Here is a 14,064-nt window from a genome sequence, read left to right on the forward strand (position 1 = left end):
AGCCTACAAAACACTAATTCGCCCAAAACTAGAGTACGCATCCGCCATTTGGGACCCATTCCAAATTAACCTAAGTAAGTCCATCGAACTAATTCAAAACCGAGCAGTTAGATTCATCTACTCAGATTACTCGTATCATACCAGTGTTACCGCCCTTAAAAGAATAGCAGATCTACCTAACCTTGACCTACGCCGTAAGGTTTCCAGACTATCCTTGTATCACAAAATGTATCATACGTTTCATTACAACTGTCCCATTCAATCAGCTCATCGTACTTCAGCCCGCACAAGCCACCACAAGGCCGTGTACCCACCTCCTGCATGTACCACAGCCCACCATCACTCCTTCTTCGCTCAAGCAGCCAGGGACTGGAACGATCTTCCTCCAAGTGTCATCCATCATAGCAACACGGATAGATTTAAAAATGCCATAGAATCATTGTTTTATTAACCCTATATTGTTTGCCCACACCCTCATGTAAAGCCCCCTGTTGGGTGGCCTTTGAGGTATATTAAATAAATAAATAAATAAATAAACCTACAGTTACATGGACACAGACTTGGCAATAGCCAGACATAGGCGGCCAAAGACCCAACGTAAAGCTCCATGCATATTTCTTGCGCCGATTGGGAAGCAGACGGACCTACCCTAGCCTTAGTGGCTTGCTGCGTCATCAAACGCACGTGCAGAGTACCAGTCCTCGCACGTGAAGAGCAATGTTATCAATGATCTCTGGTGTGCACGCTGTGAATTGTCCTCACTTTTCATGTTCATATCTCGGTAGCGTAGCCAGGGGGGGAAGGAGGGGCTTCCCGCAAAAAAAAGAAAAACTGCCAACGCCCCTGCTACATCTACACGGGCACCTTTCACCTTCATATCGTCTGAAAGGGGCACTAAGTGTAAATAACCGTTTACCTCAAAGAGAAAGATGAATGTTTCAGAACGTCTAGTATGTCATTTTGAACAAAAGTACTATGCTTACCTTTATGCAGAAATTAAGGTAAATTTACGATACCGTGCGTGCCCCAACCGGGACATTTGGAAATGATCCCGATGACGTCGATACGTGCGACTATGATTAACCGCTTGTAATCAAACCAGTTGAAATAAGAAACCCTAATATCATAACGACTTCTAAGAAAACGCATGCAGCTTCTCCGTTTATGTGTAATTAATGGAAAAATAACCGCTTGGCGTCACCAAGGGGAATGGCGCGATTGGTTAAAACGTTCTATTTTCACCAGATTAGGTTGAATAGGTTGTGCCATCTAGATGGGCTCACTTCAACCAGGCAACCACAAAATTTGTATTGCAGAGACATCGTGTATTGTAAGTTGCGCCCGCAATACCTTGAAAAATGAACAGAGAGCTCGCACATTTCCAAGTTCTAACCACTCGGTGTACGATGAGTTTCTTCACGCCGGTGTTTAGTTGAGTTGCCCTAGGTTGGTTGCTAATATTATTAATAGTTGTGGGGGTTTGATTTTCCAAAGCCACCATATAATTATGAGAGAGGCCGTAGTGGAGGGCTTCGGAAATTTCGACCACCTACTATCCGTACTTCTACTAGCCTTGCACCTACTAGATACTAGAAAATACATATGCTTGGGCTAGTTCGTGATTGATAATTAGCAGATTTTCAATATATTTCAGCGCTATTTTTCGTCTTTGTCTCTTCTTCCGTAGTTACGCCATAACTACTCGTAGTTTTGCGCTGTGCAATAATAAAATGTTACTAGCTACTAGCCTTAGTTTAATACTTTGATTTTTTTACTAACGTGCTTAATTCTCGTGCTCAAACTGCAGTTTTTATTACAAAGAAACTTTTATATATTTTTAGTTTTGAGAGCGTGGCAAAGATGAAGTGAGTGCGAAGTGATCGTGACTTGAGGCAAGCTTGAATGATCATGCGATTTGCCGATAGTTGCAAACTACCCACTACGCGCCGTAAGGCAATATGTGCGCCTGCACATCTCCACAGAGCGGTGATGCTGTATGTGATGATGATGATGATGATGATGATGATGAGGATGAATCATGAATGATGGGTTAGCCCTTCGCAATGGGTTGGCAGCTTTAAAAACAGCCACTCGTTACGCAGTTGACGCAGCGTGGTGTCTGGTTTGGTTCTACGCCTCTACCAGGAAATGATGCATCTGTTAATGTGGCTCCCTCCCAGATTGATGGCTCTCAGCAGATTTTACGACGAAAGCCTTTATTATATTTGAATCGCATCAATCGGTCCATGCTCTGGAATGATGCCAGCTAAGGCATCTATTCTTGACACTCACTCAGCAATCACGTGATGGCATAGCGGTGCATTGCATCAGCTGCGCTGCCACAAAACAGCCATTTGGGCTAGAAGATAGAAAAGGGGCGTGGTACGTGACGCGGACTGGAGGAGAGAACAACAACACAAGCTCACACTCGCAACTGAATGTTAATTGAAGGTACAACACATACTAAGCTTACAAAAATTGTCAAAAGATACATGTTCTCTCGCCTGAAAACCCCCGAAAATACAAAAACCATCGCCATTCCACAAAAAGTCTGCAAAATATCATCAAAGCGCATGCGCGTGAACCAAAAAAGATAAGCAAATATATACATAGGCAGATGAAATAAACAAAATAAATTAGTACAGTGATTTTACTAAATACAAGTATTCTTTTTCTGAAATGGCAATGGAAGGGTGGCTAACACATAATTCACCGCATCTCTTAATGTGCAATGATTCTAATTATTTGCGGTTGGCCTTATCCCTGTGCCTTTATAAGACAGTTGTGTCTAAAAAAAGGGTGAGCAGCCACACATATTGCAATGTTGTGCCAAGTGGGCACCGTCCTTTAAGGTCACCGCCCTGCAATGCTCCTAGCTGTAAACGATTGTTTAAGAATTATTGGTTTCGCCCATGTATACAAGGCCGTATGACAGTGGAATCAGGTACACAACTCCTATGACACATTCAATGTGTGGACGTCCTGGGTCATGTTAGCTGGAAGAGAGCGCCTATGCAGGGAGTATTTCCAAACTTCTAGAATCAGTGCACGCCTTTTCGTACGTATTGAGCGATTAATGTGTAGTCGGACAAGGAGGCAGTGACCCGACGACGTATTAAAATGTCGAGTGTACTAGTTTGACATGAGCGTTTCTAGAGGTTAGTTTAAGATATTCACCATATCTAGGCCCAAATGGCGTTGGTCGGAGATGTTAACCATGTGTTCGAAGGCGCACTTGTAGATGTTGCGGAGGTCAAATTTAATTGCATTTTTCCGTACTTTTACAGGTGCAGATATGGAGCTCAATAGAGGACATGGCTGGTTACGAAAGCGTGAGTCAGCCGCAAGGCGCCTATGCATTGTAACTCCCAGCGCTTGTGAGAAGCACGGCGGGACATACGATGTGCTAACTGGGTGAAGCGATGCAACACGGCCAGTTGACGAATGTACAGGCGTAGTATCTGGTGTTTCTATGACTTAATTGATCCTACGCAACCTCAAACAAAGACACAAAAACATCTCCAGCGAGCGTTTCAAATCTTGGATAGAGACACTGCAGAACTGGCACGTAAACTCCACGTCCAAGATATATTCATACAGCTCGACTCCCAAGGGCGAGCGTGCTCGTATGCTGGCACTGAGAGCTGGATCAAAGGTGGGTCTGGCGAAAACGAGACGAGGAATGGCACTAGAAAGTAAAGTAAAGTTACCTTCCAACTTTCCTGGCTCAGCCTACACAAAACTCTTTGCACACATCCACTCAATTTTAATCGAGCAAACACCCCTTCCAATTGAGTGGAAGACCGCCTTGGTCACCTTCATACCCAAAGCGGGCAAAGTCGTTAGAACAAACAACCATTAGCACAGAGAATTCATCTAATTTGAAGATTGTAGCAGAATGCGTGTAAGTTAATGAGTTCCATATTATTCGAATACTTTACGACACAGCGCTTATTCTCCGGGACATTCAAACACCAGGGAGCTCGTGGACTTTGGACTTTGTGTCGTGCTAATGAAATTTCGTCTGAATGTTGAAGTGATTTAGCATTCATAATGTTAATGCAAGTTTACGGGCTCGCAAATTCGAGGAGTCGTTCTTTTAATATATTTCGCATTTAGGATAAGGAGAAGGGTACAACTCTATTTAAAGAAACTTCGGGGGTTCAAAGCAGGCCGCCTGTCTGCGGCCACTTCTTCTGCCCATGCAACGACGGATTTTTGCCGTTCCTCGTTGGGGGACCGTATTCAAGTTTTCAATGTCGCTTCTGAGAAACCTGGCAGAAGATCTCTGCGTGGCGAAATGCCCTCGACTTCCCAGGCTATGTTACTTCAAATTTCTAGTTTGCTACAGCATTTTCATCCCAAGTTTTGCATTATGAGTGAACTTCTCCGCATGTGAAGAGGTCTAAGCGGTGAGGAATGTTTAAGGTGTTAGTCCCAATCCAGCGTTGGGTAGTGGCTTGTGGTCTCGTAAGATTGCTAAGAGGTATAGGGTACAATTGCCTGTCATCCTTGCGCATATTTGTAAGGTCGCTAGCGGAGGTCATTCGCACTACTGTCGGTGGCCGTGCTTCCAAAGGAAAGCACGACCCAGTTCGCTAACCATCGCGCGATATGTGCCTCCTCGTTACCGGGGTTTCCCCAGTAAGTGGGGACCCAAACAAAATCGATTTTGGTTCAGCCGGTCTGGCTGAAATTTTTCAGGGCCTTGGCCGTATTTTGTCCCACACTTCAAATAAAACTGAGAATAGCGCTCTTAGTGTCGCTAAGGACAGTGTAAGTACTACGATTCATGTCGCCAGTGCATGTAGCCAGTTCTTCAACCGCCTTGATTGATGCGGCTCTGGTTGAAGCCCCATTCACGATTCTAAATTCTCCGCCTACGACACTCAGGGTGTATGTGCTTCGTCCTTGGTTGGCGGCATTGGCGAAGACCATGGTTTGGTCTCGGTTGTACTTTTCGCTTTAACTGAGACCTTGGGCTTTTTCCGTAAAATTGTGTCTGCCCGACAGGGTGTTTTCGGTGTTGGTTTAATCATTAGGTAATGGTTGAGGCGAGTGGTCCCCGTTATAACTGTCGTCATATGCACACGAATACGCATCATAAATGAATGTTATTCGACCTTGCGCCATAGCTCTGCCCCTATATGGTTTAGTATTGTACCCTAATTATGGTCGCCACTAATAATCTTTGAACGGAAACAGGGCCTGGTGTTGTTGCTGCAACTGTGACTACTCACCGGGCGTGCACTTTGTGGCATGTGCGTCGGGCTCGTGTCCATCGAGGCAGCGGCACTCGTTGCTTTGGCAGGACGAGTGAGCCACCGAGAAGGCACACGCCTCATCGTAGTCGCAGTGGCCACCCAGCGACGAAGCTGCGAGAGATAACAAAAATGCCTTTTATTATAACGTATAGTGATACCTCTATCCAAGACAAAATAAAGACAACCACATCTACAGCCACCGACACGTCTGTGTAGAGCACGTGAGCAGCCAGTTTTTCCCAGGTGGCGCGAAAGCTTGAGGTACTTTCGGGATTCTTAGCACACTGCGGTGTGCTAAGAGCCTTGGCTCAGAGGGCCAGGACGTCGGTTAAAACCGCCGTCCTGGCCCTCTGAGCCAAGGCCTGCTGGGCCTGAAGGTCTGGGCAGCCGAGCAGGGCCGCCTCTCAGTCCTCTCGCCTAGACTTTGGGTTACAAGTAACGGCTAAGTTTTCTTTGTAGGCCCACACCATGTAAAAAGTGTCCACCACCCGCCCACCCCCCTACACTTCTTCAACCCTCTTGTGGGTAGAGGGTAGCATCGATGACTTTCCCGATAACAATGAATAATTTCCCCATATATCGAGAAAGGGGGGAAGTCATTATAAATGAAAAGAAGAGAAAAATGAGCTCCGTAACTGTCTCTCTGGGGGAAGACACCTCAACAGTAGCTAACGAGGGATGGGGGTAGAGAAGGGAATAAAAAGATAGGATGAAAAGGCAAAGAGCTAGAGGGAGAGATGAAGGAGAGAACAAGGCGCAGTGACAGAAGCGACGGAAGTGAGGAGAAGACAGTAATGATGGACATGGTTGCAAGAGTCCGAGAACGGGGCACCACTGGCGAGAGCTCTTGTCGGCGACAGGAGAAGGCGTAGGACCGACCCAGTCGGCCAGACCTACGCTGTCGTCGACGATCACGAGGGCACAACCGGTCGGCACGGAATCCAGCGAGCGAATCTATCGAGGAAGGATAACCCTCCTCGTTCTTTTACGTAGGCATTGGCAAAGGTAGCCCGGAAATAAGCGCTCGGGCAGCCGCATCTGCAGCTTCATTTTCCCGCAATCTGTGATGATCCGGTGTTCATATAATGCGTTTAGGATGAGGTTGCGTGTGTATTATGCAGTTGCGCATTACTGTCTCGGCTAACGGTGATATGTACTCGGCTATATAATCACGACTTGTTCGGCGTGAAGGGAAGTTACTGTGAAGAAAGTTACTGTGAGAGGCCGCAAGGGCGAAGGCGACCGCTTCATCTTGCAATACATAATACGCTCTGAAGGTTACCCATCCGCCTAGGTGCGTTCGTGAGTAGCAGCCGCCGTGCACCACCCCTCGGACTTGGGGCCAGCAACGTCCTCGTAGTATAAACCTAGCTTCTGTCGAGATCGTCGTTCTAGTGCCCGAGTGTGTGCGGCATGTCGCGCGGTGTCTTCATCTCTGTCCATTTTAGTGGGTACAGGTCGGACCATAAGGGCTGTGCGCCACCGTTCTGGCACCTTGACCCACTCCTTGCTGTTGTTCCAAGTCATGTCTTATGGGCAGACGTTAAAGCAGGCGTTGTCTAGAGTTGGTTTGAGCTAGCCGCGTGTACTCGTTTAAAATATGGGCTTGTGTGAGCTCTTGGTATGAGTTAGTTATACCCAATGGCATGAGATGGTTGTTGAATATAAAGACGGGAAGACCAAAAGCCCGTTTTATTGCCTTTTTATGATTTCCTTGATTCGTTCTTCTTCATTTTGTGGAAAGATATCTAAGAAACGGGGTACATGAACCTGCTGGTGAAACAAGCGTACGCTAGTCGCAACGGATCTGTGCACTAAAGTTCCCCTTGTTTTTGGAGACACTGCGGATCATGCGACCCACCTGGTCTCCTATCTTCCCTGATTTTGTCAATGTTAGGTCAATCTGGAGCTGCTGGAGAATGTATAGGCCCAGAACCTTGATCTCCTCCGCTCGTCTGGTAAGTCCCACAGCAAGAGCGATAGAGATATCTGCGTTGTCTTTAGCCATGCCTCTATGTGAAGTAATTCGCATTTGCTGAGTACGCATTCAGGTCCACAACACGCCTCTTAGGTGTGCACAATTTCGGCAGCCTGTTGCAGATGCACAACGGCACCTATGTTTCCTTGTGTTGCCCATACCATAATGTCATCGACATAGGCGACATGGTGAACGCACTCTATGCCCACCAGCTGACGTGGCAGGTGCATTATTACGATGTTAATTTATGGGAGAAAGAAGAGTGCCTTGCGGTTTCTTTTTAGTTGCCATTTCATACTGCCTGAATTTGGAGCCTTCAATGCGGAGTAGCGTGGTTCTGTTCGACAAAAAAAGTCTTTGGCATAGTAATTGTGTTCTGACCACATTTAGTGAGGCTTGGGTGTTCGAGAATGGTGCTGTGTTTAGCATTGTCATGCTGAGATCTGAGGCGATGATTACCCTGTCGTTGTTTCATCGCCACTGGTTGGATGACCTCACGGTATAGTTGCAGGAGTACATCCTGTGCCGAATTGTGAGCACTGAATCCGAACATGGTAGGAGTGAAATCACCTTTATGCTCAAGATATTCCCAAAGTATGTCCACCACCATCGTCTTCATCAACTTGCCAATGCAAGGAGTTAAAGAGATGGAGGGAAAATTGTCAGTGTTTACTGGCTTCCCTGGTTTAGGGATGAGTGTGACCGATATACAATCACTCCTGATGGCGTTAATGTATTCCAAGTGGTATGCCAGTGTAGTATCGGCTAAATTAGCCACCATCTAAATCGTGTTTTTATGCTTACCAGGTGCTGCTCGTCTGCGCATTTTAGCTACTGCCGCCTTCATGTCATGCAGGAGAAAAGGGGCATCTCGGGTCTAGAGGGTGTGGGGCCGAGCCTGCTTGGAACGTGCCGACGTGCCCCAACGCGTACATGTGGTGATGCTTTAGAAATACTAGCAGGAAATAAGTATGGATTAAGAGCCTTATTGTCGTAATACAAAAAAGACATTAAGAACAGAGCACCCAGAATCGATGAATCTATTTTTTTGTTGACTCTTACGGATAGTCAGAAGATTTGAGTTCATAATTTATATGCATGTGCACAGAAGTGCAAACAAATATACTAAGTCCGATACGCATCACGAGCTTGCCGTAGTGAAAGTGAAAGTCCGAAAAGCAATCTCAGAGAGTCGAGTGAAAAGAAATTTTTCATGATATCGCTAAACAATGTCTCCAAAATAGGATGCTACCCTGTCGATACATCGTTGCCAGTTGATTTCCAGGTATTCAAGGCTTAATGTTACACCTCCTCCACAATGTGCTTTAGAACCTTGACGCAAGCCATCTTGACTCTGTGAGCTGTCCCTAAATTATATCGTTTTATTTTCGGGATGCTTGATGCGCCAACAAGCTGACAGACCTTAACCCATATAGGCTGTATTTACAATAGGAAAATTTTACATTGTGGGCTAGGCAAATATTAGCAATGATATTTTCCCCCATTGTTATAATGAGCGCTACACGGCAAAGAAAAGTAAGTTTCACGTAAAAGCATGTGCTTACTTTTTGAACGGTTGCAGATGACGGAATGAGCATGCCTGTGCAAGTCAACCTCACCCTAAACAATGCAAACCTGCCCTGGTTTTCTGAGACGTATCATCACTTCACACATTCAGCACTCCTATTTATTTACGCACAAACCATGTACTTTGATTTGAAACGAGTGTTGTTTCGTTGTGCGTGTTACTGAGTTTATCACTAGTGCTCAGTTTCTTCTAGGTTGTTCGGGAGGTTATTCGTGTAAGAATAAAACACAGTTTTCGAGTGATTTCATGGGATCAAGAATGAACGCTTACTGTGAAACGCAGCCACAAAAAGATTGTTTCTTCTCCCATTACGAACAGAGCCTTCATTCTTTCTCCAACGTAGCCGTCGGCTAATGCTCGCGCCCGTGCGTTCTATAACAGTGTTCACTGACCTTCCAAGCACTGTACCGAAGACACTGCCTTGCATGCATTGTTGGTCGCTTGTATATATAGGGTTATTGAAACCTAATAATTATTGTTTTTATCGTGGCGTTAGCATTAAAGTCCCATGTGCTGCAGAGTGTCTTCTATACATCAGAAAATCAGTCTAAGTATGCATAGGAGCAAATAGAACTTTGACTTTGGTGAGTTGTGCGAGTTGGTGATACTCGGATAGGTTTAGGGTGATTTAGACGAAGACATGATACACACAGAACGCAGACGAGCGCGTACTTTCAACGGAGTTCATTTGCACTTCAACAAGTCCTTTTATGCGCCAATAGGTTGATACAGGCAGGTCTTGGCGCATAAAAAAGCTTGCAGATGTGCGAATAAACTGAGTTGAAAGTCAGCGCTCATCTGTGTTCTGTGTGAATCCTATCTTCATCTAAATCACCCTAAAGGTGTCCAAGAATGTGAGTTTCTTTTTTCAGAGTAAAAGGCTGCATTATAAGGCCTTGAAAATAGGTGTTGATTTTCACTCAGCCGAGTGCCGCAAATTATCATTTGATCAATTTTAGATCAGGTATTGACCGCTTTTTAGCCGGTACAGTGCTCTCATATTGCACTGTAGCATGCTTGTATTATCCTCAACCCGCGTTGACTTGTGGAGCCCTTCTGGCAGATAACCCTGCTTGGTAGGCTCTCGAGTAGCTTCGCCTTGATGTGAAGCTTCGCCTCATGCTGAATATTCGTGGCAAGGATATGTGTCAAGGCTTTGCCGTCACGTTCAGCGCTTACATCATCCTGAAACTTCAAGACGCACAACATTTCTTCAGTGCGTTCAGAATCTTCATTATCAATAAGTTAACCGTTATGTTCTAAAGAAATATTTTCGTCATCAGAAGCTTCATTGAAGAAATGTTTGCTCGTGGATAGTTCCGCTTGAATGAGTTAAGAATCGAGGCTCTTTGACTCAGATCATTCGCTTCCGCAAGCCTGCTCAAAAGTGCGCACTTTTATCTTTATGTCTTTGTTCACCTCTAGAATAAAGCAAACAAGATAATAAAGAATGCCACACACATCCTCGCACAGGAAAAACTCGAGCAAGTGTGTTGCAGAATATGGGGGGGGGGGGAATCACGTTAATGTTGCGTAATGTATGGGTGACCGTTTAAGATCGGCAATCGCACGAAACTGTGGATTACGACGGCTTCCGGTGCAATGCACCATGCGGGTTAGCAGCGGCACACGCGCTATTTCGTACCACTACTTTGAAAAAAGCACCTCTCCCTGCAATGTCAGTTCTTTAGAAGTCGGTGTTTTTTTTTTTTTGGTGCTAACCGTGACTGTGGCGATAACAAGCTACGAAAGCCACAGAAGGCAAGGTAACTTTTTTGTCGCACCAAAATGATCTGCAATGCTTTTTAGTGGGTACTGTCAGTTTGATTATAGCAGATCAGTCGACACGGAAGAGTTTTCATTGTATGATAGATTACTGCAGATAAAAAAATCACCATTTTAAAGATTTCAAGGGATGGGGATAACTGTAGCAGTGTGCTAAGAGTTCATTTTGGGATCGCTGCTTCGGCCGACGTCGTCGGTCGATTGGCATGAAGCGCAGCCCTTATTGAGCGTGTTGAGAAACATTTTAAAGACGATAGTCTTGGGGACCTTCGACGGAAAAATTTTGGTCTGTCTGTCTGTCTGTACATTTGTCTGTTTGTCCACCCTAACGATACCTCAAACGACACCAAACAGCCAACCCCATCCACAGCGCCCACCAATATTGCTCAAGGTTTAGTGTTCGTAGTTGTGCGATTGTCAATTACAAAAGCAAATATTGCGCATATCTGAGGCGCCATAACAACATGCCTTTGTTTTGTATGTCTGCCTTTATACTAGAAGAGGCACACACAAGTAACTCAAAGGACTGTAGCGTTTAACGCGCTGCACTGACAGTGCATCATGATGCTCAAGAAGGTATTTCCAACGCTTTGATACGACGGCACGGTGGTGGCACCTGCCCGTCGCTTTCCATTCAACACCTTATCACCTCCGTGACTGGGGCGCATCTTTCTGCGCGGTCGCCCACACCCTCGTTTTCGAAGATAACTGCCAGATGGCGCTCGTGTCTAACGTGCCTAGATGCTCTTGTTCGCCTTCGTTACAACCTCGAGGCACTCTAACACAGCGCCTTCAGAATACCATTCACCGATTTTCTTGCGCAGAACATCAAATAAACGTTTCTTTCACTCTCTCCAGACGCAAGACTACCGTTTTTCGACGACATTTACAGTGTAACATGAAGATTCAGGCCAATTTTTTTCCTAGCCTTCAGCGCGATATAAGAAACATTTCTTAGTCGAAGCCAGCTGCTTATATAACGCTGATCCTGGTCAAGCTGCGCGGCACGGCGGCGTATAAACAATACAGTCAGATATAGATGGCGCGAAGAATAGAAATCCTGCGCTCGTTTAACGCACTTCTTCTTTTGTGTGCTGTCCTGGCGCCACGTTTTACCAAGATAAACGCAGCGGACTCATTCAGCGCTCAGTGTAAACTTACTCTCGACTGAAGTTTTCGCGTTTTTTGTCTTATACATGGGCGCAATGGCCGGCGCTCATCTCGTATGGCAGGTAGATTTCACCCGCGTGTTCCCGTAATATTATTGCTAGGCACGCCTGTGAACAATTTATTTCTCGATATAATATATATGCAGCGAATTCATGCGTGAGCTTTTTCATAGTGTGGAATACACACGTACCTGTGATGAAATTGTATTCGCACACTCTGGCTTCAACGTTCGGTACCCAAAGGCTACATGTCACTGTGGCTCTCTTCACATCCGCGGCCCACCTCAATTTTCTGTCTTCGTTCCATTGAAATCGATACATGCGTTTGCCTTTCACGCTCGAGTTGGAGCAGCCAACGCTGAACAACCGACCATAGTTCAGCTGGACGAAGATAAACGGGCGGCCACGCGCGCGAATTCCGAATAATCTGAAGCTTACGGCGGAGTGGTTCGCCGTCGTCTATATACTCTCTTCGAACCGGCAGCAGACGGTGCATGCTACACTTCCTCGCTCTTTTACTGGTCACTAATTTGGTATGGTTCGTGAATGCTTGATTGTGTATTTCGTATTTATTTTTCTTATTTCTTGAATGAAGGAGAAGCGTTGCTTTCTGCCTTCTCCTTCATTTCAAGTACTTCAAAACTCGCGCAAACATTAAAGGTGCCAATATATATATATATATATATATATATATATATATATATATATATATATATATATATATATATATATATATGCAGCATACATCGCGAGGGGTGCCATGAGGAGAACAACGTAGCTCCCTGTGTGATTACCGCTGCTTTTAAAACCAGTTGTCACACGGAAACATGTTGATGAAACTTCGAAGTAGTGTACAAATCTTACATCTGTGTTTAGGGCAGTGCATAAGTTCGCCTAATCACATTTTGCCAACATGTTCTGTGCATATATTTTGACGCTACGATTGAAAATGTTTTTGCAGTAGTGCAGTAACAAAGTATGGCGTTATCCTATATGTTCAGATATCTTCGTAAATCAAGAAGCAGATCGTATACATGAATGACTCTAGCCTATTTAGCACGAATAGATACGGATACAAAAAACTATATGCTGGGACAATCATGCTCTACAATTCACCGGAAAATAAGACGGACACCAAGTTAATTGAGTATATCTGCGTTAATGAAGCAGTGACTATTTGACACTTGTGAGTGCTGCAAAACATTTTTTTCTGTATTTTAATTTAGCCAGAATGAATACAGTGCACTTGCATACACTTTTTATCACAATTATATGACGCACAAACATCCGCAATGTACTCGCTTGGGTAGCAAGAAGAGAGATAAAATAAACAGAGCCCTTGCATAATGCTACTTCCATTCACGGCCTTGAATCAAATTTAGCACTGGTCAAAGAGATAATTCACTTCTGTTCGGTGTCGGCAGTGGTTAACTGAAATAATTCACCTCAGGGCCTCTGTTAATATGCATCGCTGTAGAGCACACCAATCTGTGGAATACTTATTGTTTATAAATCACAATTTTCTACGGATATAGTTCGATTGATTAATTGAATGATTGATTGATTGAATGATATGTGGGGTTTGACGTCCCAAAACCACCATATTAATATGGGAGACGCCGTAGTGGAGGGCTCCGGAAATTTCGATTACCTGTGGTTCATTAACGTGCACGCAATTGTGAGCACACGGGCCTACAACATTTCCGCCTCCATAGGAAATGCAGCCGCCGCAGCCGGAATTCGATCCCGCGACCTGCGGGTCAGCAGCCGAGTACCTTAGCCACTAGACCACCGCGGCGGGCACGGATATAGTTCGAAATATTTATAATCGAACTTGACTTCAGTACGTAACTGCAAAGAAAAAAATTACATCTCTCCCTGGAGAGTACCATGTGTATTGCGAAGCAGCGGGCGCTAATGCTGACACTGGTAGTGGCTTGACGCGGGCTGTTATCGTGGTTGTGCGCAGAAGACAAACCTGGGAAGGTGCAAGGCGCGCAGCGATGGACCGCTGTTCCCTACTGGAATATCCAAATCACTGCTAATGGGCAATGACAGACAGGCGGCTCCGATTAGACACAGAGACCTGCAGTACGCTCTTAGTTAACACGCATGCTGTAAATTCCAATTGCTCAGCAACCCACAGGAGAAATCTTCCACCTACACTACATTGGAGATAAAGACCTTAAGCCTATATAGAAGGAGTCGCCAGGGAACGGTTGTGCAGCGCGAGCAGTCGGTTTAATGCGGAGCGCGTCTTGGTCGCATTATGTCGGGGAT

General features: G+C 45.3%; 1 protein-coding gene across 2 annotated transcripts in view; it reads right to left on the minus strand.

The window, feature by feature from the left end:
• The window catches only part of LOC119172953 (uncharacterized), a 349,485-nt gene that overhangs the window by 152,867 nt on the left and 182,554 nt on the right, over nt 1-14,064 (minus strand). For both annotated transcript variants that reach the window (XM_075893861.1, XM_075893860.1), the window contains one exon: nt 5,241-5,375. In XM_075893861.1, coding sequence (XP_075749976.1) covers nt 5,241-5,375 — 135 coding nt within the window. The remainder of the gene's footprint in view (nt 1-5,240; nt 5,376-14,064) is intronic.

The sequence above is a fragment of the Rhipicephalus microplus genome, chromosome 4, assembly GCF_043290135.1.
Source record: "Rhipicephalus microplus isolate Deutch F79 chromosome 4, USDA_Rmic, whole genome shotgun sequence".
Taxonomy (NCBI): Eukaryota; Metazoa; Arthropoda; class Arachnida; order Ixodida; family Ixodidae; genus Rhipicephalus; species Rhipicephalus microplus.